The 22,232-nt window shown below is 51.4% G+C and overlaps 9 protein-coding genes across 9 annotated transcripts; 5 read left to right on the top strand and 4 right to left on the bottom strand.

Moving 5' to 3' along the window:
- Nucleotides 1-1,021: 1,021 nt before the first annotated feature.
- BDQ94DRAFT_93439 (basic helix-loop-helix domain-containing protein) lies at nucleotides 1,022-4,625 on the bottom strand. Its single transcript, XM_026776876.1, has 2 exons — nucleotides 4,454-4,625; nucleotides 1,022-4,342 (listed from the first exon to the last, which is right to left on the bottom strand). Exon 2 carries the CDS (start codon nucleotides 4,261-4,263, stop codon nucleotides 1,300-1,302), a length of 2,964 nt encoding a protein of 987 aa, XP_026621907.1. The 5' UTR covers nucleotides 4,264-4,342; nucleotides 4,454-4,625; the 3' UTR covers nucleotides 1,022-1,299.
- Nucleotides 4,626-6,919: 2,294 nt separating this feature from the next.
- BDQ94DRAFT_162490 (NAD(P)-dependent alcohol dehydrogenase) lies at nucleotides 6,920-8,275 on the top strand (the record flags this gene model as incomplete). The annotated part of the gene is made up of 3 exons (XM_026769560.1): nucleotides 6,920-6,990; nucleotides 7,054-7,272; nucleotides 7,333-8,275. 3 exons carry the CDS (start codon nucleotides 6,920-6,922, stop codon nucleotides 8,273-8,275), a joined length of 1,233 nt encoding a protein of 410 aa, XP_026621906.1.
- A 375-nt stretch (nucleotides 8,276-8,650) lies between these two features.
- Nucleotides 8,651-11,035, top strand: BDQ94DRAFT_93365 (alpha/beta-hydrolase). The gene is made up of 3 exons (XM_026776875.1): nucleotides 8,651-9,058; nucleotides 9,109-9,653; nucleotides 9,712-11,035. Exons 1-3 carry the CDS (start codon nucleotides 8,779-8,781, stop codon nucleotides 10,585-10,587), a joined length of 1,701 nt encoding a protein of 566 aa, XP_026621905.1. The 5' UTR covers nucleotides 8,651-8,778; the 3' UTR covers nucleotides 10,588-11,035.
- BDQ94DRAFT_93359 (FAD-binding oxidoreductase) lies at nucleotides 10,962-12,833 on the top strand. The gene is made up of 2 exons (XM_026776873.1): nucleotides 10,962-11,533; nucleotides 11,601-12,833. The coding sequence occupies exons 1-2, from the start codon at nucleotides 11,278-11,280 to the stop codon at nucleotides 12,764-12,766; spliced, it is 1,422 nt and encodes a 473-aa protein (XP_026621904.1). The 5' UTR covers nucleotides 10,962-11,277; the 3' UTR covers nucleotides 12,767-12,833.
- A 40-nt stretch (nucleotides 12,834-12,873) lies between these two features.
- Nucleotides 12,874-14,028, bottom strand: BDQ94DRAFT_174349 (oxidase ustYa family protein; the record flags this gene model as incomplete). Its single annotated transcript, XM_026772329.1, has 5 exons — nucleotides 12,874-13,184; nucleotides 13,242-13,311; nucleotides 13,366-13,391; nucleotides 13,438-13,656; nucleotides 13,716-14,028. The coding sequence occupies 5 exons, from the start codon at nucleotides 14,026-14,028 to the stop codon at nucleotides 12,874-12,876; spliced, it is 939 nt and encodes a 312-aa protein (XP_026621903.1).
- Nucleotides 14,029-14,978: 950 nt separating this feature from the next.
- Nucleotides 14,979-15,309, top strand: BDQ94DRAFT_174348 (uncharacterized protein; the record flags this gene model as incomplete). Its single annotated transcript, XM_026772328.1, has 2 exons — nucleotides 14,979-15,042; nucleotides 15,092-15,309. 2 exons carry the CDS (start codon nucleotides 14,979-14,981, stop codon nucleotides 15,307-15,309), a joined length of 282 nt encoding a protein of 93 aa, XP_026621902.1.
- Nucleotides 15,310-15,717: 408 nt separating this feature from the next.
- On the bottom strand, nucleotides 15,718-17,020 carry BDQ94DRAFT_183161 (Gfo/Idh/MocA family protein; the record flags this gene model as incomplete). Its single annotated transcript, XM_026774350.1, has 1 exon — nucleotides 15,718-17,020. Exon 1 carries the CDS (start codon nucleotides 16,993-16,995, stop codon nucleotides 15,718-15,720), a length of 1,278 nt encoding a protein of 425 aa, XP_026621901.1. The 5' UTR covers nucleotides 16,996-17,020.
- Nucleotides 17,021-17,411: 391 nt separating this feature from the next.
- On the top strand, nucleotides 17,412-19,412 carry BDQ94DRAFT_162486 (putative MFS transporter; the record flags this gene model as incomplete). The annotated part of the gene is made up of 8 exons (XM_026769559.1): nucleotides 17,412-17,898; nucleotides 17,952-18,049; nucleotides 18,100-18,162; nucleotides 18,215-18,453; nucleotides 18,504-18,765; nucleotides 18,830-18,949; nucleotides 19,016-19,116; nucleotides 19,178-19,412. The coding sequence occupies 8 exons, from the start codon at nucleotides 17,412-17,414 to the stop codon at nucleotides 19,410-19,412; spliced, it is 1,605 nt and encodes a 534-aa protein (XP_026621900.1).
- A 176-nt stretch (nucleotides 19,413-19,588) lies between these two features.
- Nucleotides 19,589-20,858, bottom strand: BDQ94DRAFT_174344 (glycoside hydrolase family 75 protein; the record flags this gene model as incomplete). Its single annotated transcript, XM_026772327.1, has 5 exons — nucleotides 19,589-19,758; nucleotides 19,814-20,080; nucleotides 20,132-20,280; nucleotides 20,332-20,534; nucleotides 20,592-20,858. 5 exons carry the CDS (start codon nucleotides 20,856-20,858, stop codon nucleotides 19,589-19,591), a joined length of 1,056 nt encoding a protein of 351 aa, XP_026621899.1.
- Nucleotides 20,859-22,232: the final 1,374 nt, after the last annotated feature.

Here is a 22,232-nt window from a genome sequence, read left to right as displayed (position 1 = left end):
GGCTGGTTCCCCGTGGAGAGCATGATTGACAAGGGGAGAGGCGGGAATCTATGATCGCTTGAATGCCTGGAGAACCCGAGATAATGGTTGCATTCCGACCGATAACCGTCGGGCATTGAAGCTCGAGCTGGGCCGGTTGCAACAACGCAATCTTGGGACTGTCTCACTCACTCAGGGCTGGCGCCGAAAGTACCTGATTAGGTCATCACTGAGGCTTGTCGAGGCCCCTATCGACCATTCCAATGCCACCATAATTTCCACCATGCCATGAGATCTTGGTGTTCTAGCCAGGTCAACTGTCACCTGCCCGTGAAAAAAATACATACAATATCTGGCTCTTAGGCAATATGCGACGTGAGAAAGGGAAGACGTGGCGCAGTGCAGCCGTGAAATGCATATCTGGCAGATTGACAGACTGCCCTGTCTGAACCTTGACTGAAAGTTTGCCGGCTTAATGCCCGCAAGTTTAATGTTCTTACAAGGCTGGATCAGGCACGGGACCAAATGGTGCACCCCGCGTGGTCGGGGGACTGCCAAAGTCTATTCCACATGCCTAGCATTCGTTCGTCGAGAGTTCTAGCCGAAAGCAAAAATGACCCTGGTCGAGCCTGAGACATTGCCAGGGGTGAGTAACAGGCCTGAGACATGGCCCAGGAGAAATCCGACGAACATGAGACATCCCCTAGGGGAACCGTGACACAACTGAGACAGGCACCATCTTCAGTCATGGAATACGCATGCATACATATAAGATGACTGGAAAATCAAAGCATGTGCGGAAGTAGAGAATCCAGCCCCCTGGGTCACATTGAATACAATTGATGCAAGACATATTAGAAATTACAGACAGATGGCGACAAAAGTCTCAAACATCTATTTTCGTTCCATTCCGGAAGCTGAGGGAGGATAATTGAACAGACCAGTGTCACAAACCAGGCACGCCTTTGACCAAAGCAACAAGAAACGAGGATAGGGTGCACATCAGTGATTGTACGGCCCAGTCACACACACAATAAAACGCCTATGAAGTATTGTAAAATAAAAAAGATAAAAAAAAGAAAAACGGAAAAATACACTTAGTAAGGAAGACGATTCCAACTTAGTCATGTCATTAAAGGGAACGTAACCGTGATATCTCAGAAAGTCTGTATCCGGGTGGGGAAATTTGTCGTGAGATTATGGAACTGCTGGGCTCCAGGCTGCAGTCAGTCACTGTCATCGAGACCGGAAGTACCAAAAGTCGAAAAAATCTGTCTTTGTTTTCTCTTCTTTGTTTTGAGCCATCTAATCTATGCGTTCTCACGACCTTCTCGGGTACTTTTTCTTCTTTTTGTCTTTCAATTGTTTCGACTTGATCTTCTCCTCCTGAATACAAGAGTAGTCGGCCACGTCGACCCCGGCACTATGGCATAGCGAGGTGCATTCGGTTTCGATGACCTTGACAAGTTGAGAAGTGAAACCGTAGAAAGCAGGATTGTATGCATTCCGCGCCCAGTACATGAGTTCGGATGCTACACGACCCAGATTCGGAATGGATTGCGGCAAAATCTCGGGCTTCTTCGACAGGCGAGGCTTGTCATTCTCCTCTCCGTCAGAGGAAACCGAAGACGACGGGGTGGAGCTGCGCGATACAGGAGAGGATGGCGATGAGGACTCGGAAGACGACAGATAGTCGGTGTCAGAAGCTAAGACATGGAGCAAATGGTACACAGACGCAAACCCAAGAAGCGTCAGATCCACCGGGTCAAGCGGCAACTGATTGAACCACGTAACAGCTCTTTGGATGGTAAAGGATGCCGGTAGAGAGGTGTCGCCTGTAGTCCTAGCTGTAAAAATGGCCGCAATCATTGCACAGCGAACTGATATCGCGATCTCTTCCCGCACAGACACGGGAAGAGACGAGTCAAGGAAGTTGGATGCTTGGTTTTGTTTGCTCTTCCCTTTGTCTTTCGGCAACGCCGCAAGGACAGATCCAATATTCGCAGCGCGGTCTTGCTCGAAGAATACTGCCTTCATCACCAAAGCTCGAGTATGAGCGGCTGAAGGCTGAGGAGCGACGTCCAGGGCCAGTTTAATCTTAGCCTTGAATAGATCGCGACTCTTCTTTGCGTCAGGCCCACCAGAGCTAGCTTCGAAATATCTCAGCAGCGCCCGTTGCAAAAGATGGCTAGACCACCAAGCCGCAAGGGCATCCAGGGAAGATTGAATGGCAGGGTCCTCTTCCACCACATCCAGGAGAGCTTGATCATCATCGGTACCTTCTTGAGTGGGACGATTCCAAGTGAGGTTTGCCGCTCTTTGCACGATGCTGTCAATCATGACCTCGTCACAGTCCAGTTGTAACAACGCAGCCAAATGACTAGGCAGGGCATCAGGATGGTCTTTCGGCATAGCCTTGTGCATTTTCCGGGCGAGGTCCCATTGATACCGTGCCAGTGAACGAGCGACATCATTCGACAAGTCGAAGCTCCAAGAGCCGCGGTCCCCAACTCTCCAGAGCAGAATGCGGCAGTGGAGGGCTTTGAGCATCATCCTCATAGGACTCCGAGGCAGGGTGCCTGCCGCAAAGATAGTCAGGACTAGGCGACTCTTACTAATTTCGGCATCGCCACCAGCCAATTGTGCGTCGATTGCAATATCCCAGGTCTTGACTCGCCCCTTCTCGTCCTCCTCGGTAACTCCTGTAAGAGAAGAGTACAGTTTCCAACCCAGGAGACACCGCAGGACATACTCGAAGCAGCGCGAGGTCACTACGTACCACTCGTGGAAAAAGCGGTGACGCGGAACACCGACTCGCTGTATGCTCGTCAGCCAGGCCTGGCGCCGGAAATTTGACGATGTATCCGATGGTGACGAAGTCTTCAATGAAGAGGACTGTTCGCCGGGAGTAGCGTTGAACAAATAAACGAAGACCACGAATGCACTACCGACGACAAGGGTAGCGAGAATAAGAAAATGCGAGATGGCTCGTGCATGCCACGAATACCAAAAGCTTCGTGCCATTGCAAGCCAATATGCTGCTGTGGGACTTTGGAGGCTGGTTTGCAAGTTTCCGAACAGGTTGAATGGCATTGCCAGCAGCCCCTTGGCGGTTGATTCCGTGTTCTTTTCGCTGCCCATACCCTCGACGATCATTAAGCCAGCAAGGGCACCAAGCATGTACTTGTTGGGGTAATATGATCGCCTGGTACGACCACCGCATGGGGATGAGACACTGTTATTGCTGCTAGGGTATTGGATGTATGATTGAGAGAACGCGTTATCTTTAGCCGTGGATTCCTCTCGCATGCGTTTGAAGGCATCGGGCACCTTCAGCAGACCTTCGGGAGGATACAAAGACGTCGGCGAGTGGTCGCTAGGACTATCCTCTACATGTGAGAACACACTGGGGGATGAGCTGGCGCCAGATTCTGTGGAAACGGTGTAGTTGCTGGGTGAGGAAACGGACGCTGCGGAGGTCAGTGACTGGTCAACGGCCTTTTCCGCTTGACGAAGTCGGTTCTTCAATGCCATGTTCTCATCCTCGAGTCGCTTATTACGGATCTCAAGGTGACGAATATACTCTGTGGCTTTTGAGAGAATAGAGGCCTTGTTCAACTTGTTGGCGGGAGTGACCCCTTCTCCATCGTCATCATCCAGTAAATTACCCGACGCATTCTTTGACGCTCGGAGACTGGGCACACTGTCCCTCAGCTCGGCAATCTTCTCATTAAGGTTGGCTCGATACCTCTTCTCGATGACGTTGTGTGCTCGCTTTTTGGCCGGCATCTTCTTACCGGTCGGCATGACTCCACTGACGGTTGAGCCATCATCATCACTGCCCGACTTGCGTTTGCGAGCAGTTCCTTCCGAGAATAGCGGAGAGCCGGACGTAGCGGAGAGTGCTGACTGGAGGTCGGTACCAATGGATCCGATCTTCGATTGGCACACGCCACTGTAATTTTGATCGAGTAAGGAATCAAAGGGAATATTGGTACAATCCAGGTTGATGTCGGGTGAGAAGTCGGACTTTTGAAAGAGATCTGTGTTGCCAATTGACGCATTGGGTGAGGTGAACGTAGTATCGAAGGGGGAGTGAGAGACGTCTTTTGCCCCATCCGCAAAGCCCTTGTCATCCCATCTCATCCACTGCGTCCAATCCTGACTGGAATCTTCCGTTGTAGACTGAGCGAAGGTCGTAGACTCGGCCTGTGAGTCTCTTCTATCCGACGACTGGAGGGGAGAGAATAGCTGAAAGTCGCTCCCCATGATGGGCAGTGCCATTCCGTCCAGCGGCCAAGGCCGGGACCGCAATTGATAACGTCAGTGCCCTGCGGCGAGTCGCACGGAGGTGAATCCCCGGCTAACGTTTAGTTGGTTAGTGACAAGGAGACGGATATGAACAAAATATTATTCATTGAGCAAAGTGGTCGTCAGGAGGCTGGTTGGTCTATGGAGAGAGAGGCAGGCATACCTGAGGGGAAAGGTCAGGAGCGATGCGGCTAGTTGCGGGTTCAAGTCACCGGCGAGGTTATCACCCACCTCAACCAGACGCGCTAACGAGACTAGATGATGAACAGTGGAGTCCGGCTCAGGGACAAGCAGGCGGGCAGTAATTGAGGGTGATTGTGGATAGATGGATGATGTTGCTGGGTTGGTTGAGATACTTCAGCCTGGTTGATGATCTGTCCAGGCGATGCAGGTAGAGTAAGGTAAGAGAGAAGGTTTGACGCTGACAGGGTTGTCGTGGCTCCGGAGACGACCGTGGCAGGGCAGGCAAGGTACGTTTTAGATCTTATCGAACCGTTGGGCGGTTGAGGGCGCGGCCACTGACTGGATGAGCGGCTCTCCGTCCCGGCGGAGCAGATTTTGACTTGTTGCTAATGCTAAACAGAGGCTAAAATGAGAGAGGGGCGCATGTACTTGCAAAGACTATCCCCCCAGTGCTGTCCCACGGCGGCAAATGATTCAAAGATGAGCTGGATGACCAGAGGGATGATGTAGCAGAGGGGTCCGAGGGATAGTAGGTGGGCAGCCCGTCCAAATCACAAGCGACCGAGAAAGGAAAAGCGAAAGGCGTGGACGACTGAATGAACTCCATCCCCAATTGCGCTGCCTGAAGGCAAAGGCGGGCGGTGATCCTCGGCCAAGACTCGGTGGTGGGCGTCGTATGATCGCGGGAGACGGCGCTTCCGGCAAACCGAGCCAGACTCTTTCAGTCACTTCATCGAGTGGCGCCAGATGTACGGGAGTGAGTAAGGAAGGTGTTTCTATATTACCATCACGTGGTGAAAAGTGCTATAGGAGCGGGGGAGCACGTATTGTATATATGGTTAGATGGTGTATTAGTACCTTCCGCCTACTTAATCAGCCAATGATGCTGCGGCAAAACTAAAAATAACATGCCTCGGGGTCCCACTTACTCACTCTCCAATGTCTTGGGTACGGTAAGGACGGTCTAGCGATGCAGCTAGCTGGATGCAAGAGGTGCATACAGCTACTATACCTCTGCTTTATTTCCTAGAATCTTCTCCAGATACACGATCTGAGCTTAATTATTAGCCTTTCATCGTTTGACTGGGAGATGTGGCTCTTCAGATAGTAGTCGGCTAGAGTAGTACTGCTTGTCTGCTAGTCGACTATATATCCTGATGCGCTGCACTGGTGGGCCTCCCTTTACCTGAAAGGAGATTCACAGAAAACATGTGCAAAAGTACTATGCACTGGAGGCTTGAAGACGGGCTTCGATGCTGTTTTTACTGTTTTTATTATGTACATACTAATTACAATCTTCTAGTTCAGTCGCAAAACGTCTCAATAGGCGTCCTCGAAGGCTCCTGACCGCGCCAGGCGTCACAGTATGCAGATTCAGTCTCTATGCCCGTGCGTCGAAGAGTTTCCACCAGACAGATGTCCGCCTCTCAGCAGTCCGGACTATTTCCAGGATGAGCAAGCAAAACGAGGAGGTTATGATTGCGATGGATGAAATTATATTGATGGGCTTTGTTTAGATGACGGACTTGGACACAAACTAAGTTCCATCCTTTAGGGTGACACTAATAGGAAACTCAGGGAATTCAACACCTGTCTGAGTGATTGGTGCAACAGGAGAATCAGGGCATGGCCAGAATTGCATAATGCATGGGCGTGAAGCACTTCGGCAAAGGAAACCTTTTCCGGCGCGATGCCATTGAGGGAAGTTGTATGCGCGCTAAGCATCGACCTTTCCTCCTGACTGCAACTATTGAGCTGCGCAATACGATCCTGAAGGCTGAGGTTATTCAGTTCGAGGTAGCCCGGATTCTATCTGACACTCGAAACGTTGCTGAAAGGTAACGGAATTCCACTGCGCCCGCCCTGCCCATCATATCAGAGAACATTTCCATCAGTCTCTCTAGTCGCTCCACCATGACTTATCCTTTAGCAGAATCATGCACTCTAGCAAATGGAGTCTGTAATTCTTTGACCACGGACTCGTGGTTGGTCCTTAACTGCATGCTCAGCCGAGTAACTATAACGGAAAGTCTGTCGAGGTAGGTTACTACATACCATACTGAAAGCTTTATTTTTTCGGCAGTCCAGCTGAATCCCTTCTTGTGATTTTTGCATTTTGGCCGAGGAAATAATATTGAATGTTAGCAAAGTGCCAACAGCAAGTGAGTTGATCATATTCAACGATGAAAAATGACGATCGGTCTTCGCGGTTCCCGTTATCTCTCAACTTTCCCCACTCCCATCAGTGGAGGATGGGTCAACCTGGAAGCTCTATGGAGCTTCCACTCCGCATAGATGGATTTTGGGGTCTTTTGATAGCCTCACTACGTTGACCAGTGAGTGTCTTCCCCTTGTCAAGAAGGGAGTGAGACCAAGATTGTATCGCTACACATTGTCCGACGGAGTTAATCTTGTGAACTGCAGCTTCAAAGTCAATGAATCCTGCATGGCAGCGGGGTTGCGCGGCCCCGCTCTTCCCAACCCCGCATATATTTCCCAATACGCCGAGGGAGATATGTCGCCCTTGACTCTTGGGCATGGCTTGAATATTCTCAAGATGACTCTATAATCTCCTTCCAGCCCAGATAACTTGATCCAAGTATCAAAGACGTATTTTTGGTCAAAAAATATCTCCACGGATAATATGAAGTTGCAACTTCCTAACCGAGGCGTCTATACTGACCCGGAACATAATCTTTTTATCAAGGAGGCAGAACCTACCCTCGATCAGATAATCGATGGATCAAGCTTAGCAGAGGGAGAGGTCACAGTAGCAATCAAGTGCAGTGGGATTTGCGGGTAAACCGTTGTCGCACAAATTCCATCCATCCATGATGAGAGCTAATCATAGCGATTAAGTTCGGACGTGCATTTCTGGAAACATGGTGGAATCGGTCCGTGGGTGGTAAACGATGCGCATATCTTGGGGCATGAGTCTGCAGGCCTCGTCGTCAAGGTCCACCCTTCTGTCACGACACTCGCAGTGGGAGATCGCGTCGCGATCGAACCTCACATTGTATGCAAGGCATGCGAACCGTGTCTTACCGGACGCTACAATGGGTGCAAGAATCTGCAATTCCGCTCAAGTCCACCATCGCATGGTCTCCTGCGGACCTACGTGAACCATCCAGCCATCTGGTGCCACAAAATCGGCGATCTATCATATCAGAAAGGCGCCTTGTTGGAGCCACTAAGTGTCGCACTCACCGCAGTTACTCGATCTGGGATCAAAATTGGAGATCCGGTTTTGATTTGTGGCGCGGGGCCGATTGGGTTGGTGGTGCTGCAATGCTGCCGCGCTGCTGGGGCGTATCCCATTGTGATCAGCGATGTTAACCCGGCGCGGTTGCAATTTGCGCGACAGTTCGTGCCTGCTGCTCGAACACTGCAGGTACGGCCGGAGGAGACCGACAAGGAATTTGCAGCTCGGGTGTTGCAGTTGATGGGTGGGGAGGATTGCGAGCCCGTGGTTGCCCTGGAATGCACGGGAGTCGAAAGTTCGATCGCCGGTGCTATTCAGAGTGTCAAGTTTGGGGGCAAAGTGTTTGTGGTTGGCGTGGGCAAGGATAAGCTTCAGTTTCCATTCATGCGGCTGAGCGAGCGCGAGATCGATCTGCAGTTCCAGCAGCGCTATGTCAACATGTGGCCCCGCGCCATCCGGGTGATGTCCAGCGGAGCGATCGATCTAGACCAGATGATCACTCATGTCTATGCCTTTGAAGACGCTCTCAAGGCGTTTCAGACGGCGTCAGATCCGAGTAGCGGCTCAATTAAGGTGCTGATTGAGGGGCCAAAAGGATGAGAGATGGCGGATATTGGACAGTGAAGCCATGACTGTTATAAGGTATAGCAGAACAGAACATGTATCTCGTCAACGAATTGATTGATTTCAGCACGGAATTGTTCTCAAGGCATGGAACAATTACTTCTGACCCGGACCGCTGATTGCAAGGATGGATATGTGTATGAGATGGTGTGAAGAAGATCTGTCTGTTAGCATACTCCATAAGTTCCAAGGAGGAGTAAATGTGGAGTCATAAGAGTAATATCGAATATCATAGAAGTAGAATGGGGTTGTCTTGCTAACGGTGAATCGGACTCCGTCGGCTCTGCCAGCGATCGGCAGGTCACGCGTCTGCGTAACTTGGTACTTATCTTGCCAGTCACCTAAGCACTGTTACTCCACTCTTCTCTCTTTGACGATAAGAAGATAGCAGAGACTCTTGATAAAAAGGGTTGGGAGCATGCTTTGAATTTCTTCACTCCGAGAGCTTTCTGTCCCCATCTGGTCTCTTGTTGTCCCCGATGTACTACTCTCTCTGGGTTGCTGCCTTGGTGGCCGCGCTGCCCGTCTCCCGGGCCCAGTTTGTGGCTCCGCCCACGGATCTCATTCCCACCAAGGGATATCTCGACATCCCCGTCCGCTACAAACAGGTCCCCACCGGCATTTGTGAGACTGATCCCAGTGTCAAGAGCTTCTCCGGTTACGTCGATGTCGCCGAGCATGAGCACATCTTCTTCTGGTTCTTCGAGGCGCGCAACCAAGATCCCACCGAGGCTCCCTTGACCGTCTGGATCAATGGAGGCATGTCTGACCCCGGTCATTATTTCCTTCCAATTGCTAACCGTTCGTAGGTCCTGGTTCCTCCTCCATGATCGGCTTGTTCCAAGAGCACGGCCCATGCGGCATTGACGCCAATGGCTCCGTCTACAACAACCCCTACTCCTGGAACAACGCCAGCAACATGCTCTACATCGACCAGCCCGTGCAGACCGGCTTCTCCTACAGCATTCCGGTCCCCGGCTATGTGGATTCTTCCACAGACAATGTTATTGCTCTGCCCTCCCCCGCCTGCCCCGACTATGCAGCGGATATGTCCTGTGGCACTTACTCCTACCCCAACGTGAGCCTTACGGCCAATTCCACCGACAACGCCGCCCCCAACTTCTACCGCGCCCTGCAGGGTTTTATGGGCGCATTTCCTCAGTACTCGCGCGAAACCTTCCACTTCACCACGGAGAGTTATGGCGGCCACTACGGGCCCGTCTTCAACGAGTACATCGAGGAGCAGAACGCCCATCTCCAGCCGGGAGCCAAGAAGATCCAACTGGGCAGTGTGATGATCGGCAATGGCTGGTATGACCCGATTATTCAATACCAGGCCTACTACAACTTTACGGTACACTACCTGGTTTCTGATCCTTTTCCTTACAGCTTGGACACTAATCTATCTACAGGTATATCCGGGCAACACATACGACTACCTGCCATTCAACAAGTCCATCAGCTCGCTGATGTACAACAACCTCTATGGCCCCGGAAACTGCCTCGACCAGCTCTACGACTGCGCCGCCCGAGGCATCGACGAGATCTGCAGCACTGCCGACGATTTTTGCGCCGACGAGGTCGAAAACGTCTACGACATTTACTCCGGTCGAGATGAGTATGACTTTCGTGAACTCACTCCGGACCCGTTCCCTTACGAGTTCTACGTTGACTACCTGAACAAAGCGTCCGTGCAGGCCGCCATCGGCGCATACATCAATTACACGGAGAGCAACAACGCTGTTGGACTCGCCTTTTCGTCCACCGGTGACGACGGGCGACTCATGAACACCATCCAGGATGTGGGCAAGCTGCTCAAACAGGGTGTCACGGTGGTCATGTACGCCGGGGATGCCGACTATAACTGCAACTGGCTGGGTGGGGAAGCCGTGTCGTTGCAGGTCAAGGCCGCCAACTTCAGCAGTGCGGGTTACACCAACATTGTCACCTCCGATGGAGTGACACACGGCCAGGTGCGCCAGGCGGGGCAATTTGCCTTTGTGCGAGTGTATGAGAGTGGACATGAGGTTCCCTTCTATCAACCCTTGCTTGCGCTGGAGATGTTTGAGCGCGTCATTGGCGGCAAGGATGTGGCGACGGGAAAGATTCCCGTCTCGTCGAGTTTACAGACGGTGGGCACGCCCAAGAGTTACTACCGGGAGGGCAACAGCACGATTCAGTGGGAGGTGTTGGATTCTCTGGCGACGTACAACACAACCACGAATGCTCCGAACCCGGTGAGCCGGAGGCTGAAGCGGATGGGACCAGCTTTGCGGTTTCAGATGTAGATCTGAAGTACCTGCAATTGTGCATTGAAGTACATTGTTCAGTGCAATTACCGATCATGGCTAGCTGTGCCGCCCAAAGGGGGAATCTACAACCTAAACGTCATTACTTTCGATGCAGACACCTTACGAGCCATGAAATGCCATTTTATGATCAGGCTATCTACTGCCGGTGATTTTATGTAGTGTTGGAAATTTTCTGTTCAATCGCAACCCAAAGGAACCAACTGGCTGTAAAAGACACAACATAACTCGCCAGAGCCAAACTGTGCGAAGATATGAGAAGCAAAGTTTAAACGCTCCCAAGCCATGGTTTCCTTGTCAAGCGTCATTCACTCTATTGGCCTCAGCTGAAAGAAGAGGGTAAACATTCAGGGGTAGAACCAGACAAAATTTGGTCTGGCGGGGATCTGGTGGGGACCCGAATCAAAGTTGCGTTAGTTTGAGGCATGGATCGACACGCGACGAACAGGCAGTGGAGGGCCGCTATCGCTGTTTTGACTCGACATCGGATCAAAACCAAGGAAATTCGTATTCATCGATCGATAGTTCTTCTCATCTGGTAAGGCATGGGTCCGTCTCCCCACTTCAGCCGGTACCTCCCGGCACAACAAAAGGAGCATGGCAGCCTGATTTCCTCCGTTCCAACTGTTCGTCGGTTGATCTCCCTGATCAAGTCCAGTTTTTTTTAAGATGGGCAACACAACCAGTATAGCAGGGCGTGATTGTCTGATATCTGCCCTGGGAGGCAATTCAGCCCTTGCGGCTTTCCCGAATGAGCTTCTTTGGACTGCAGATGTCCACGAATACAACCTCAATCTCCCGGTTACTCCGGCCGCAATCACGTACCCGGAGACAGCAGAACAAATCGCCGGCATAGTCAAGTGCGCCTCGGACTATGACTACAAAGTGCAGGCACGCAGTGGAGGCCACAGCTTTGGGAACTATGGTAGCATACCTCATTCGAAACTATCCCCGAAGGCCACCCTCGACTAACGCACACGTACTTGATACAGGCCTCGGCGGAGCAGACGGTGCAGTAGTGGTCGATATGAAACACTTTACCCAATTCTCCATGGACGACGAGACATACGAAGCAGTCATCGGACCGGGAACGACCCTGAACGATGTCGACATCGAACTCTACAACAACGGGAAACGAGCAATGGCGCACGGCGTCTGCCCAACCATCAAAACAGGCGGACACTTCACCATTGGAGGACTCGGCCCTACAGCACGTCAATGGGGTCTTGCCCTGGACCACGTCGAAGAAGTCGAAGTGGTGCTGGCCAACTCGAGCATTGTCCGGGCCTCAAACACCCAGAACCAGGACGTCTTCTTCGCCGTCAAAGGTGCCGCAGCCAACTTTGGCATCGTGACCGAGTTCAAAGTGCGCACTGAGCCGGCACCGGGTCTCGCCGTCCAGTACTCGTATACCTTCAACCTAGGCAGCACTGCCGAAAAGGCGCAATTCGTCAAAGACTGGCAGTCTTTCATCTCGGCGAAGAACCTAACCCGTCAATTCTACAACAACATGGTCATTTTCGACGGCGATATCATCCTCGAGGGACTATTCTTCGGGTCCAAGGAGCAATATGACGCCTTAGGACTAGAAGACCACTTCGCACCGAAGAATCCAGGCAACATCCTAGTTCTGACCGACTGGCTCGGTATGGTCGGACATGCGCTGGAAGATACCATCCTCAAGCTGGTCGGCAATACCCCGACCTGGTTCTACGCCAAATCCCTCGGCTTCAGGCAAGACACGTTGATTCCATCTGCGGGAATTGACGAGTTCTTCGAATACATTGCCAACCACACCGCCGGCACGCCAGCGTGGTTCGTCACACTTAGTCTAGAGGGCGGAGCCATCAACGACATCGCTGAAGATGCTACCGCATATGCTCACAGAGACGTGCTCTTCTGGGTCCAGCTCTTCATGGTCAATCCCCTTGGTCCGATTTCCGACACGACGTACGAGTTCACCGATGGGCTGTATGATGTGCTTGCGCGCGCAGTGCCGGAGAGCGTGGGACATGCGTATCTGGGCTGTCCGGACCCGAGGATGGAGGATGCGCAGCAGAAGTATTGGCGAACGAACTTGCCCCGGTTACAGGAGTTGAAGGAGGAGCTGGATCCGAAGAATACATTCCATCATCCGCAGGGGGTTATGCCTGCTTGAATACTATCAATAGTAGATGTATATAGACGAGATAAAATGTTTAATTTACGAGCCATAAATAGTGGAGATACTCGCTATATAATAAATACTATAGCGTATTCCCCACATCATGTCCCCTTACTATGACCCCCATGATATTCATTCGGATGAAAGTCTGGATGTCCCGGAATCCTCCCCGTGGCCTTATACTCTTTCTCCGGGAACGAAGGTCCCAGAGAGGGATGAATCAGGGCAGTCTCATCGAAGATATCAAATCGATGCTCCTCGGCCCATTTATCCACCTTGTCCCAGTTAGCGCACTCGTGCTCGACGACGAAGTTGGGTTTCGGGGCACGGTCAGTGGGATCCCATGTGAAGGTTAGGAGAGCGATGTCGGCCTTGCACATGATGTTTTGGCGGAGGTTATCAATACAATGCTCTTTAGTGCCGTTATTTATTGCACATTGAGCATTTTAAGATGTGGATAGGAACATACCGATGTGAAGAGGGGTGGTTGGCTTCCCGATGTGATAGTAGCTGTGGTAGACTACTTGGCGGAGGAATTTCTGGTAATTCTTATTAGCTAGTCTATGCGTGGAAAGAAGTGGCAGGTACTTTACCAGGCAATGGAGCTGGTGATATACATCTTATTCTGTCAGAGTAGTCTTCTAAGCAATGCTGGGGGAACATACCTGGAATGGCATAATAGCCTCCCTTCTCATCATTGAGTGGGACAGACGTGCGATTAATTCTCGCCAGATCTTCAGCAGTAACTCGGATGTTAGAATTAATGAATAGCTGGTGCCAGGCATGGTCCAATTCCTCAGATGGAGCACCCTTGAATGGATTTTCGCTCTCAATCGAGGCGTTGATTGTTTTTCGCTCTATTTTTACTGCTTCCCATAACGGGGCTAAGGTGCTTCAGTCAGTGATATTTTGATTAGGATGGACCTTGATGATATATACTTACACGCTATAAGATGCTCCGGTTTGCTGTCGTGATGTCTGATACTACTCGTTGATCGGTATGTTGCTGCTAGGAATGCAGCACCGTAGATAGAAGCAAGAATGAGATGGAAGCATAGGCTGCTCCATTGAAAGTGAGACCTGCGTGGATAGTCTCCGTAGCGGGAGCCATCGTCGAAGTGGTCTTTGTCGAAGGACTCATCGTGATAGTCTTCTGAGCTGTCTGATAGAGGTAGCCTCTCGGAGGAGGAGGAGGAGCTGTCGTTTCTGTCTCTTTTCAGAGCCATGTACATTGTGCTGAGCCTTGCGAGGGACATTTTATTCACGGATGCCGAGGAGGAGAGTTTCTGCGGTCCTAGTAGGAAGAAAAGGTCAAAGACAATGAGGGATCTTTTAGAAAATGGAGTGGAATTGTTCAAGTCAGATTGCTGATGGAAAGTCCACCATTGCTCACTTCCCCAGACAGGATAGCTGTGAAACATATCCATGACGCATGGATTTCCCCGCAGGATCAATATGCAAGTATGGAGCGAGCGGAGGAGCCTGTACTACTCAAATCACTGCAGCGAGTCTAAGGGAACACAATCCGGAACATCTGGAGCTTCATGCTTGGCCGGCTACCCCGCGCGAAGGTATTCTGCGCCATCTGCTTAGATGATGTGCAGATATTTCCTGGTTGCTTAGGACTAACGGCATATCAGTGGTCATGAGGTGAAGCTTCACCATGTGTCTCAATGATGATCACCGTTGAACTATCGGTGTAAGCAGCGCAGGATCACATATTTGCACTCAGTTCCAGGAAAGTTGGGATCACAGCAGGGCGAACTATTGCCTGGTCACTCAGTTGGCCAGGGTTCAACCGTAAAGCAACTCATGCTTTTGTGTCCTATTCTTGGCTGCAAGAGAAAACAGAAAACAATACGGCGAACGTCGCCACAAGAGCACTACCACTGTCACGGTCAATCCACGCAAATATATCACACACTTGGCAATGGTAACTGGCATGTGCTGTACATCATCGTCGTACACATTTCAGGTAGTGATGACGACGCTCGGTTACTCGCAACATTCTACGCTCAGATGGCCGACTTTGGTGCAGTATTTGTCTGACATGATGTGCAAAAAGCAGGCCATATTTGTCGATATAAAGGCTGCAAAATTCCCGTGGACCCCGGATCCACTACATCCTACCACGTCAGCTCACTTGCTGCTAAGCGCAAAGTAACATTCTTCTTCCACTTATCTCTCTAGTTCCAAGTCAGCCACGATGCATACCCCAAAGATTATACTGTCCTTGTGCCTCACCATCGGTATGGCTGCGGCTTTGCCTGGTAAGTGGCTCATCTTGTTTGATTTAAAAGGCTGTACTGACACTCGCAGCGGTGGGATCTACCAGCAAGTTAGACGGTGACTTGTACAACTACAAACGGGGTACTAGTGAGCTTGACGGAGATCTCTACAACTATAGAAAGCGCAACAACGCTGAGCTTGATGGTGATCTTTACAACTACAGGCGCAGCAAGGCTGAACTTGATGGAGACTTGTATAATTACAAGCGTGATGATGCTGAGCTTGATGGTGATCTCTACAATTACTAAGTCTGCACTCACCTCTGCGCAATACGCCGTTACTTCGTACAAGGGGGGTGAATGAATTCCGAATATTCTGGAAATAAATCAATTCATAGCTTTCTGTGTAGCTTAATGACACCTCTCGCAGTAACCGTGATACGTTGCTCCAAGAATGCCTCTATCCTAGGTTTCCAATGTGTTTGACTAATATTTCATAGAGCATCTCGCAAGCATGGCTCACTTCCTGTAACGCATTTGATGTGATAAGCGCCTAGAAGTCATACATTCATCGAGCTTGGACTCTTACGGCTAAATAGTTACGCGATAGTTACAGGTTCATGCCGTCTATGAATAAGTATCTTTACGTCCCTATGTGTCCATATGGTTCCATTATGCATTCTATTCTAGCTCATCGAAGCAACTGAAACAAGAAAATCACAACGGCATCAAATCCCTCACCCGCACCACCTCTCCCTTTCTCATAGATTCATTAGCCGCAATCCCAGTAGCAATAGACCACGCCCCATCAACATGCGTCGCAGCTCTGCCCAGAGGATCTGCATCTGGAGTGCCAAACAGATCTTTCAGCAGCTGGGGATCCCCTCCCCCGTGACCTCCCTGACCCGTAGGCACCTCAATCTCCACTGGTTTCTCAAACAAAGGCCTTAGAAGAATAGTCTGTCGCTCAAGAGCGCCCTCCAATGCCTGCTCACCACCCGAATTAACATACGACTGTTCCACGACCTCCACCTCCAGCCGACCTTTACTCCCAGTGAAGTTCACCCGGAATCCCTCCCAAGGCGCATACGCCGTGAGACTATACGTCATCACAGCACCGGACTCATATCGGACCATCACCCCCATTGTGTCCTCAATGCTGATGCCATCGCCGAACACGCTCTGATCCCGATAATACCCATCTTCCCACTCTGCATCCGCGTACAGCCCCTTCAACTTCTCATTGCCCTCAAGATCCAGTGAAAACGGATCATCCCGAGCCAATTCACTTCCACGAGAGCGTGAGTAGAACCTTGTTTCACCCCGTCGCTCTGCATTCTCCTTTCCATAGAAGCGTAGATCCCCCATCGCAACGACCGACTCGGGCCGAGTCCGGAGCCAGAAATTCACCAGGTCGAAATGGTGCGTTGATTTATGCACTAACAGGCCTCCAGTGTTTCTCTTGTCGCGGTGCCAGCGGCGAAAGTAGTCTGCTCCATGAGAGGTGTTGAGCACCCACTCGAAATGCACGGCATTGAGCTCGCCAATCGCTCCGCTCGCCAGCAGTTCCGCGATGCGCGTGTTATGCGGGGCGTAGCGGTAGTTGAATGTCACGCGGACCTTGCCCTGGGTCCGATCCACGGCGTCGAAGATCTGTCGACAACGTGGCGCATCGATCGTCATCGGCTTCTCCGTGATGACATTACAGCCCAGCTCCAAGGCACGGACGATGTACTGGTGGTGGGTGCGGTCGATGGTGGTGACGATCACCTCATCCGGACGAGTCTCCTCGATCATTTGATCAAAATCGCTCGCATTGTAGGTTGGAATTGCAACGTGACCCAGCGATTGGATCTGCGAGTTGGCGTATGCCAAACGAGTGGAGTTGGTATCGCAGAAAGCGACGAGTCGGGCGGTGCTGGAGAAATCGCGCACGATGGCCGTGTAGAAGAACATGGCACGGCCGCCCGTGCCGATGAGGGCGTATTTCTTCATGGTGCCGCTGGTTGTGAGTAACGATGGCTCGTAAAGTGAGTGTTCATATTCATGGGGGAGGAATGACCATAGCTGAGACAGCTATTTGGGTTTATATGCTGTCGGGACACACTCACCCGAAGCGCAGATCTGGTATCTCGCACGGACATCCCACTTCCCCCCACGCAGCTTAACTGCTAGAGTTTTTCCATCAACCGGAAACAGGCCAGAATGCGGGGAGACTGGGGTTGGAGAATCTGGGGTAACGATGTCAGATCAGCCGACAAGATTGATGCTGAGATAGCCTCGGCAGTTATCTGATCAAGTTATAATTGACGGAAGTGCAGTGACTTTAGCCGGGTTATCTTGGCCGAAAGGATATAAATCACGTAGAGTCACCGAGTATCTATTCTCCTATCTGCAAGCTGGTATTCGCGATGGCTACCCGCGCAGAAGAATCCCACGATGCCATCACGGCCGTGGACACCCCGGCCCATGGCACAGGGAGAGAGAAGGCAGCGGACTTCCTAGCCACCGTCAAAGAGGAAGAACGGACATTCAGCCCAGAAGAAGAAAAGCGCGTTCTTAGACGCATCGATCTCCGTATACTGCCTCTTCTGCTAGGAGCATACTTCTTCCAACAACTGGACAAATCAACGCTGTCGTACGTGTCCATTTTTGGCCTCGTCGAGGATGCACATCTGCACGGCCAGCAGTACTCATGGCTTGGATCTATTCTGTATCTTGCCCAACTAGTGGTGCAACCACTTGCTGCCTTGCTACTTGTCAAGGCCCCAACAGGGAAAGTCATCGGAACCGCGGTGCTGCTATGGGGAAGTTCGCTGGCCATCATGGCAGCGTGCACGGACTTTGCCAGCCTACTAGGGCTACGACTAACCTTGGGGACATTTGAGGCTATGATAGGTATGTCCTATCCTGTATCTGGTATACCGCAATATGGTGACTAACGAAAATAGCACCCTCATGTGTGGCCGTCACGCAAATGTGGTGGCGTCGAGGCGAGCAAACCCTTCGGACGGCGATATGGAACGCGATGAACGGGGTCACCTTTATAGTATTAGCCTTACTATCATCTTATACAGACGATCCTAACTATTCCAATAGGTCGGAAGTCTATTCACGTACGGACTCGGCCACATCTACAGCGACTACCTCTACTCCTACCAGGCGAGTATCCCCACCCATCCATAATATTCACATAATAACCCTCAAAACACAGATAATCTTCATGTTCTGCGGTCTCCTCACCGTCGCCTACTCAACTCTAGTCCTAATCTTCATGCCCGACTCCCCCATGGAAGCCAAGTTCCTCTCTGAACGCGAGAAAGTGATCGCCGTGGAACGTCTCCGAGCCAATCAGATGGGGATCATCTCGCGCGAATGGCGATGGGATCACGTCTGGGAGACGGCATACGACGTGAAGACGTGGCTGTGGTTTTTTCTCATCGTGACTATCTCGTGCGTACATACCCCCAATAGCTCACAGCAGCATCTAACCCCGAATACAGTATCCCCAGCGGCGGTATCAGCACATTCGGCAACCTCATCATCAAGTCCTTCGGCTACGGATCGTTCGAAACGATCCTCTTCAACATCCCCTTCGGCGCTATTCAGGTCATCGCCATCCTAGGCGGAGGGTGGCTGGCCACGCGGTTCCAGCGGAAGGGGCTCGTGATTGCCTTGTTTGCGGGGATTTCTGCCATTGGGACGTTATTGATGATTGTTGTGCCAAGAGAGCAGAAGGGTGTTCTTTTGTTTGGATATTACTTGGTACTATGTTTCCTCTATTTCTCTCGCAGGCTAGACGGATCGTATTGATGATATATATGCACAGGTCTCCTGTCTCGCGGCCATAACGCCCCTCGTCTACGCCTGGGAAGCGCAAAACACTGCCGGGGATACTAAGAGGAAGTGCACTTCAGCTGTGGTGCTGATTGGGATGTGTGCTGGCAATGTAGGCTTCCTTTGCCCCCCTCCCTGGTTAAGTATATAAATTCATGGCCTTATCTAATGCGACCAGGTCATTGGCCCCCAACTCTACTCCACCTCCCAAGCACCGCTATATCGACCGGGCCTTATATCCAATCTTATCCTGTTCGTGTTGGTCGCGGTCTTTGCTATGTACGTTCTATCCTTCCTGATCATATGGAAGAGGATGAAAGGAGTTCGCTGACCCGCACAGACTCGCTAATTTATATCTCATCTATCTGAATCGGAAGCATGCACGACGGAGGACGGAACTGGGCAAGTCGGCTCGGATTGTCGATGAGTCCATGCTTAGGAAGAAGGCTGTGGAGCAGGGGAAGGTACTTGAGGTGGAGGATGTGAATGTGAATGTGAATGTGCTGGGGGGTAACGATAAGGGGTTCTCGGATATGACGGATTTGAAGAATGAGGATTTTATTTTTGTTTATTGATACATAGGATAAGGTTTTGGGGGGTGGTATGTTATGTTCGCGGGTATTCTTTTGAATGGTTTGTTGAATATAGTAATCTTTTATTAAATTAATCATCTGGTAAATGAGGGTTAGGGGTCTTTGGGCTGGGATGATTAGTATCCCTGACCTGTTACTAGATGTAGCTTGCCTGTTGATCACTCATCGTCCTCGTCATCCTCATCGTCTTCGTCTTCGTCGTCCTCGTCATTCTCTTCCTCATCCTCATCGTCCTCATCGTCCCCATCATCCTCGTCAGGAGAGCTGCACTTCCCACTATCGCAAACCAAATCATCCGAGCAGTCATCCTCAGTGGAACAGATAGCGCCTGCAGCAGATCAGTATGAGCCATTGGATTTGTATCGATCGGAGCGTCCACGTACCTTCGCAGTGTCCCTCCCAGGAGCAGGTGGCTGTGGAGCCTGAGGCACTCGAGGTGCTGGCGGCGCTGGTCGCGGCGCTCGTCTCCAAGGTGGTCTGAGAGGGTACGCTGGCGCTGGGGCTAGGCTTGGAGCCGGACAGTCCCAGGTTGGAGGCGAGAGCTCCGACCAGCTTGTCGCCCATTGACCGCAGAGTGCTGAAGTTGGTGATGTAGTTCTTGTTCAGGGCACTGCTGGGGAGCACGGCGTCGTCGCCGGTGAAGACGATGTCTGTTTCGATATTAGATGGAGAAGTCCCAGGTCACCGGGTGTAGGGCTTACAGGTTACGTCGGCTTCGGCATGGCCCTCGGCTCCGTTGAGGTCGTCGTCCGGGAAGCAGGTGCGGGCCATGAGCCACGAGGCTTCGCCGGTTACCTCGGGGTCGTCGCCGTTGGAGTCACCCAGAATGCCGTAGTACATTTTGCCGTTGCTAAGGAGGTCAGTCAGCATGGCGGGTTCAAAAGTATGGGGGTAGACTCACCAAATCACTGCGGCAACGTTATTACCCGGCAGTAGGTCCTCGTTGGCTGTGAGAAACTGGTCTGGAATGACAATCCAGGGAACCTCATAAGCTGACAGGGCTCCCCAGTTGGTCTCGGGCAGACCATCTCCGTTGCCCTTGCACTTGTAGTCTATGCCATCACAGTCGACATCCATGTCAGCTACCCAGCTGAGCGCGGCGCCCTGTAGTCATTAGCAAGGGTACTGCCCACTCTAACCCGAGGGTAAATTAGGACATACCTGATTGAACTTCACCCAATCGCTATGGATGGTCGACTTGGGGGAATCATCATCCGTATTGACGGGATAGGTAGCCTTGGATGGCACCGAACTCGCCTTGGCTGCAGCCGACTGCAAGGCCGCGACGGGCAGGGTCGTGGCCGCGGCAAAGTAGCTGGCCGGGGGACCGTTACTCGGGCTGTTGTACTTGGAGCCATCGACGGACTGGGCTTTGACGGAGCCCGCGAGGGCGAGGAATGCAAGACCGGCGGTGGTTTTGAATGCCATGATGAGAAGGTGCCAAGTGAAGATGGGAAGTGATTCAGGTAATTTAAGGAACGATGCGAGGGAAGATGATGGTGATGATAGCAATGGCCGGGGCGAGCAGGCAATTTATATCTTCATCGTCGAGCGAGATGGCACCTCGCTTCATATCATCTTCATTCACTTGCTGTCGGGGAGAATTGAGGTCTGGTGGAGCTTGGCCCCCAAGTCGAGTCGGAGCGAGCTTGTCGCGAGAGATCCGATGTCTCGTCACCGTTTCATCAGCGGAGGAGTTGATATTCAGCACTGCTGTTGAGAGATGTTGAACACTATCCTTCTTCCATTTTCTCATCTTCTCATTTGGCAAGAGATCTTTCTAGACAGTTTAGAAACGGGTATATTCACCGGACAGGTGGTGAATGCCACGTTGAGCTGATGATGATATTCCGGTTGACCCCCCGACCGTTGTCTTGTGCACTGTTAGACCCTGACCCCATGCTCTGCAGGGCAGAAAAACTAAAGGAAGCACTAGTGACCGGTAAAGACCCGGGATGGTGTTTAGCGATCCAGAAATGAGTCCTGCAGAACCGTTTCGGCCCGCAGGAATCCGGAAAGGAATGGGAATACGACCTGGGGGCCTTGGGGGCCGCAGCAGGCGAGGTTTTGATATGAAGTCGGAAGCCTCTCCACAGATTTTGGTATGTCATATAATGAGATGGTGAAGGTGGAGGATCGTCATAGGATCGACGAGTGGCCGTTATTGAGGTTATTTATAGGCTTGGGGTGGTTTTACAGTGAGACGGCCCCCGACCGGTTCATTATGCGGTGCCAGAAGGGGAAGGTCATTCCATGAACTGTGTCCATCCCATGTGGTGTCAACAAACAAGACAACTGATTCAATCACTAGTCACTGTCTGGATAACTTTCATGTGTCTTGACGATAAATCTCACCAGACATCGTGGACGAATGTCTTACAGCCAGTTCTTCTTTGATTCGGGTAGTCCGATGAGAGCGAATCGTGCCATTAGACGATTACAGAAACCTTGTTTGGATTGATTGTTGATGTGTCAGTCTCTAAAAAGTGTACGGAATCAATTCCCGACCGTGATATTGGGAAATGATCCGACCCAGTCGAGCTGACCAGATTGTGAATTGGGGGCTGTCGGCCCAGGTGAGAGGGTATAAAGGCGACCACCCGTCATGCCACCGGTTGAAGGGACAGCCGTTAGTCCTCAAGCATGGAAAGAACTATAGGCACAGCTGATAACCTGATACCGCTGATACCCTGCACCAGAGAAAACCAAGGTTTAATCCCACGAGGAGGAGGTGACGAAGAACGGCACATCTCGGGGCATTGGATAGACTCTCCACGAGGCCACTTCCTACAACTAGAGGGC

Source organism: Aspergillus welwitschiae (genome assembly GCF_003344945.1).
Source record: "Aspergillus welwitschiae strain CBS 139.54b unplaced genomic scaffold BDQ94scaffold_41, whole genome shotgun sequence".
Classification (NCBI taxonomy): domain Eukaryota; kingdom Fungi; phylum Ascomycota; class Eurotiomycetes; order Eurotiales; family Aspergillaceae; genus Aspergillus; species Aspergillus welwitschiae.
This window is presented reverse-complemented; position numbering and strand designations above follow the sequence as displayed.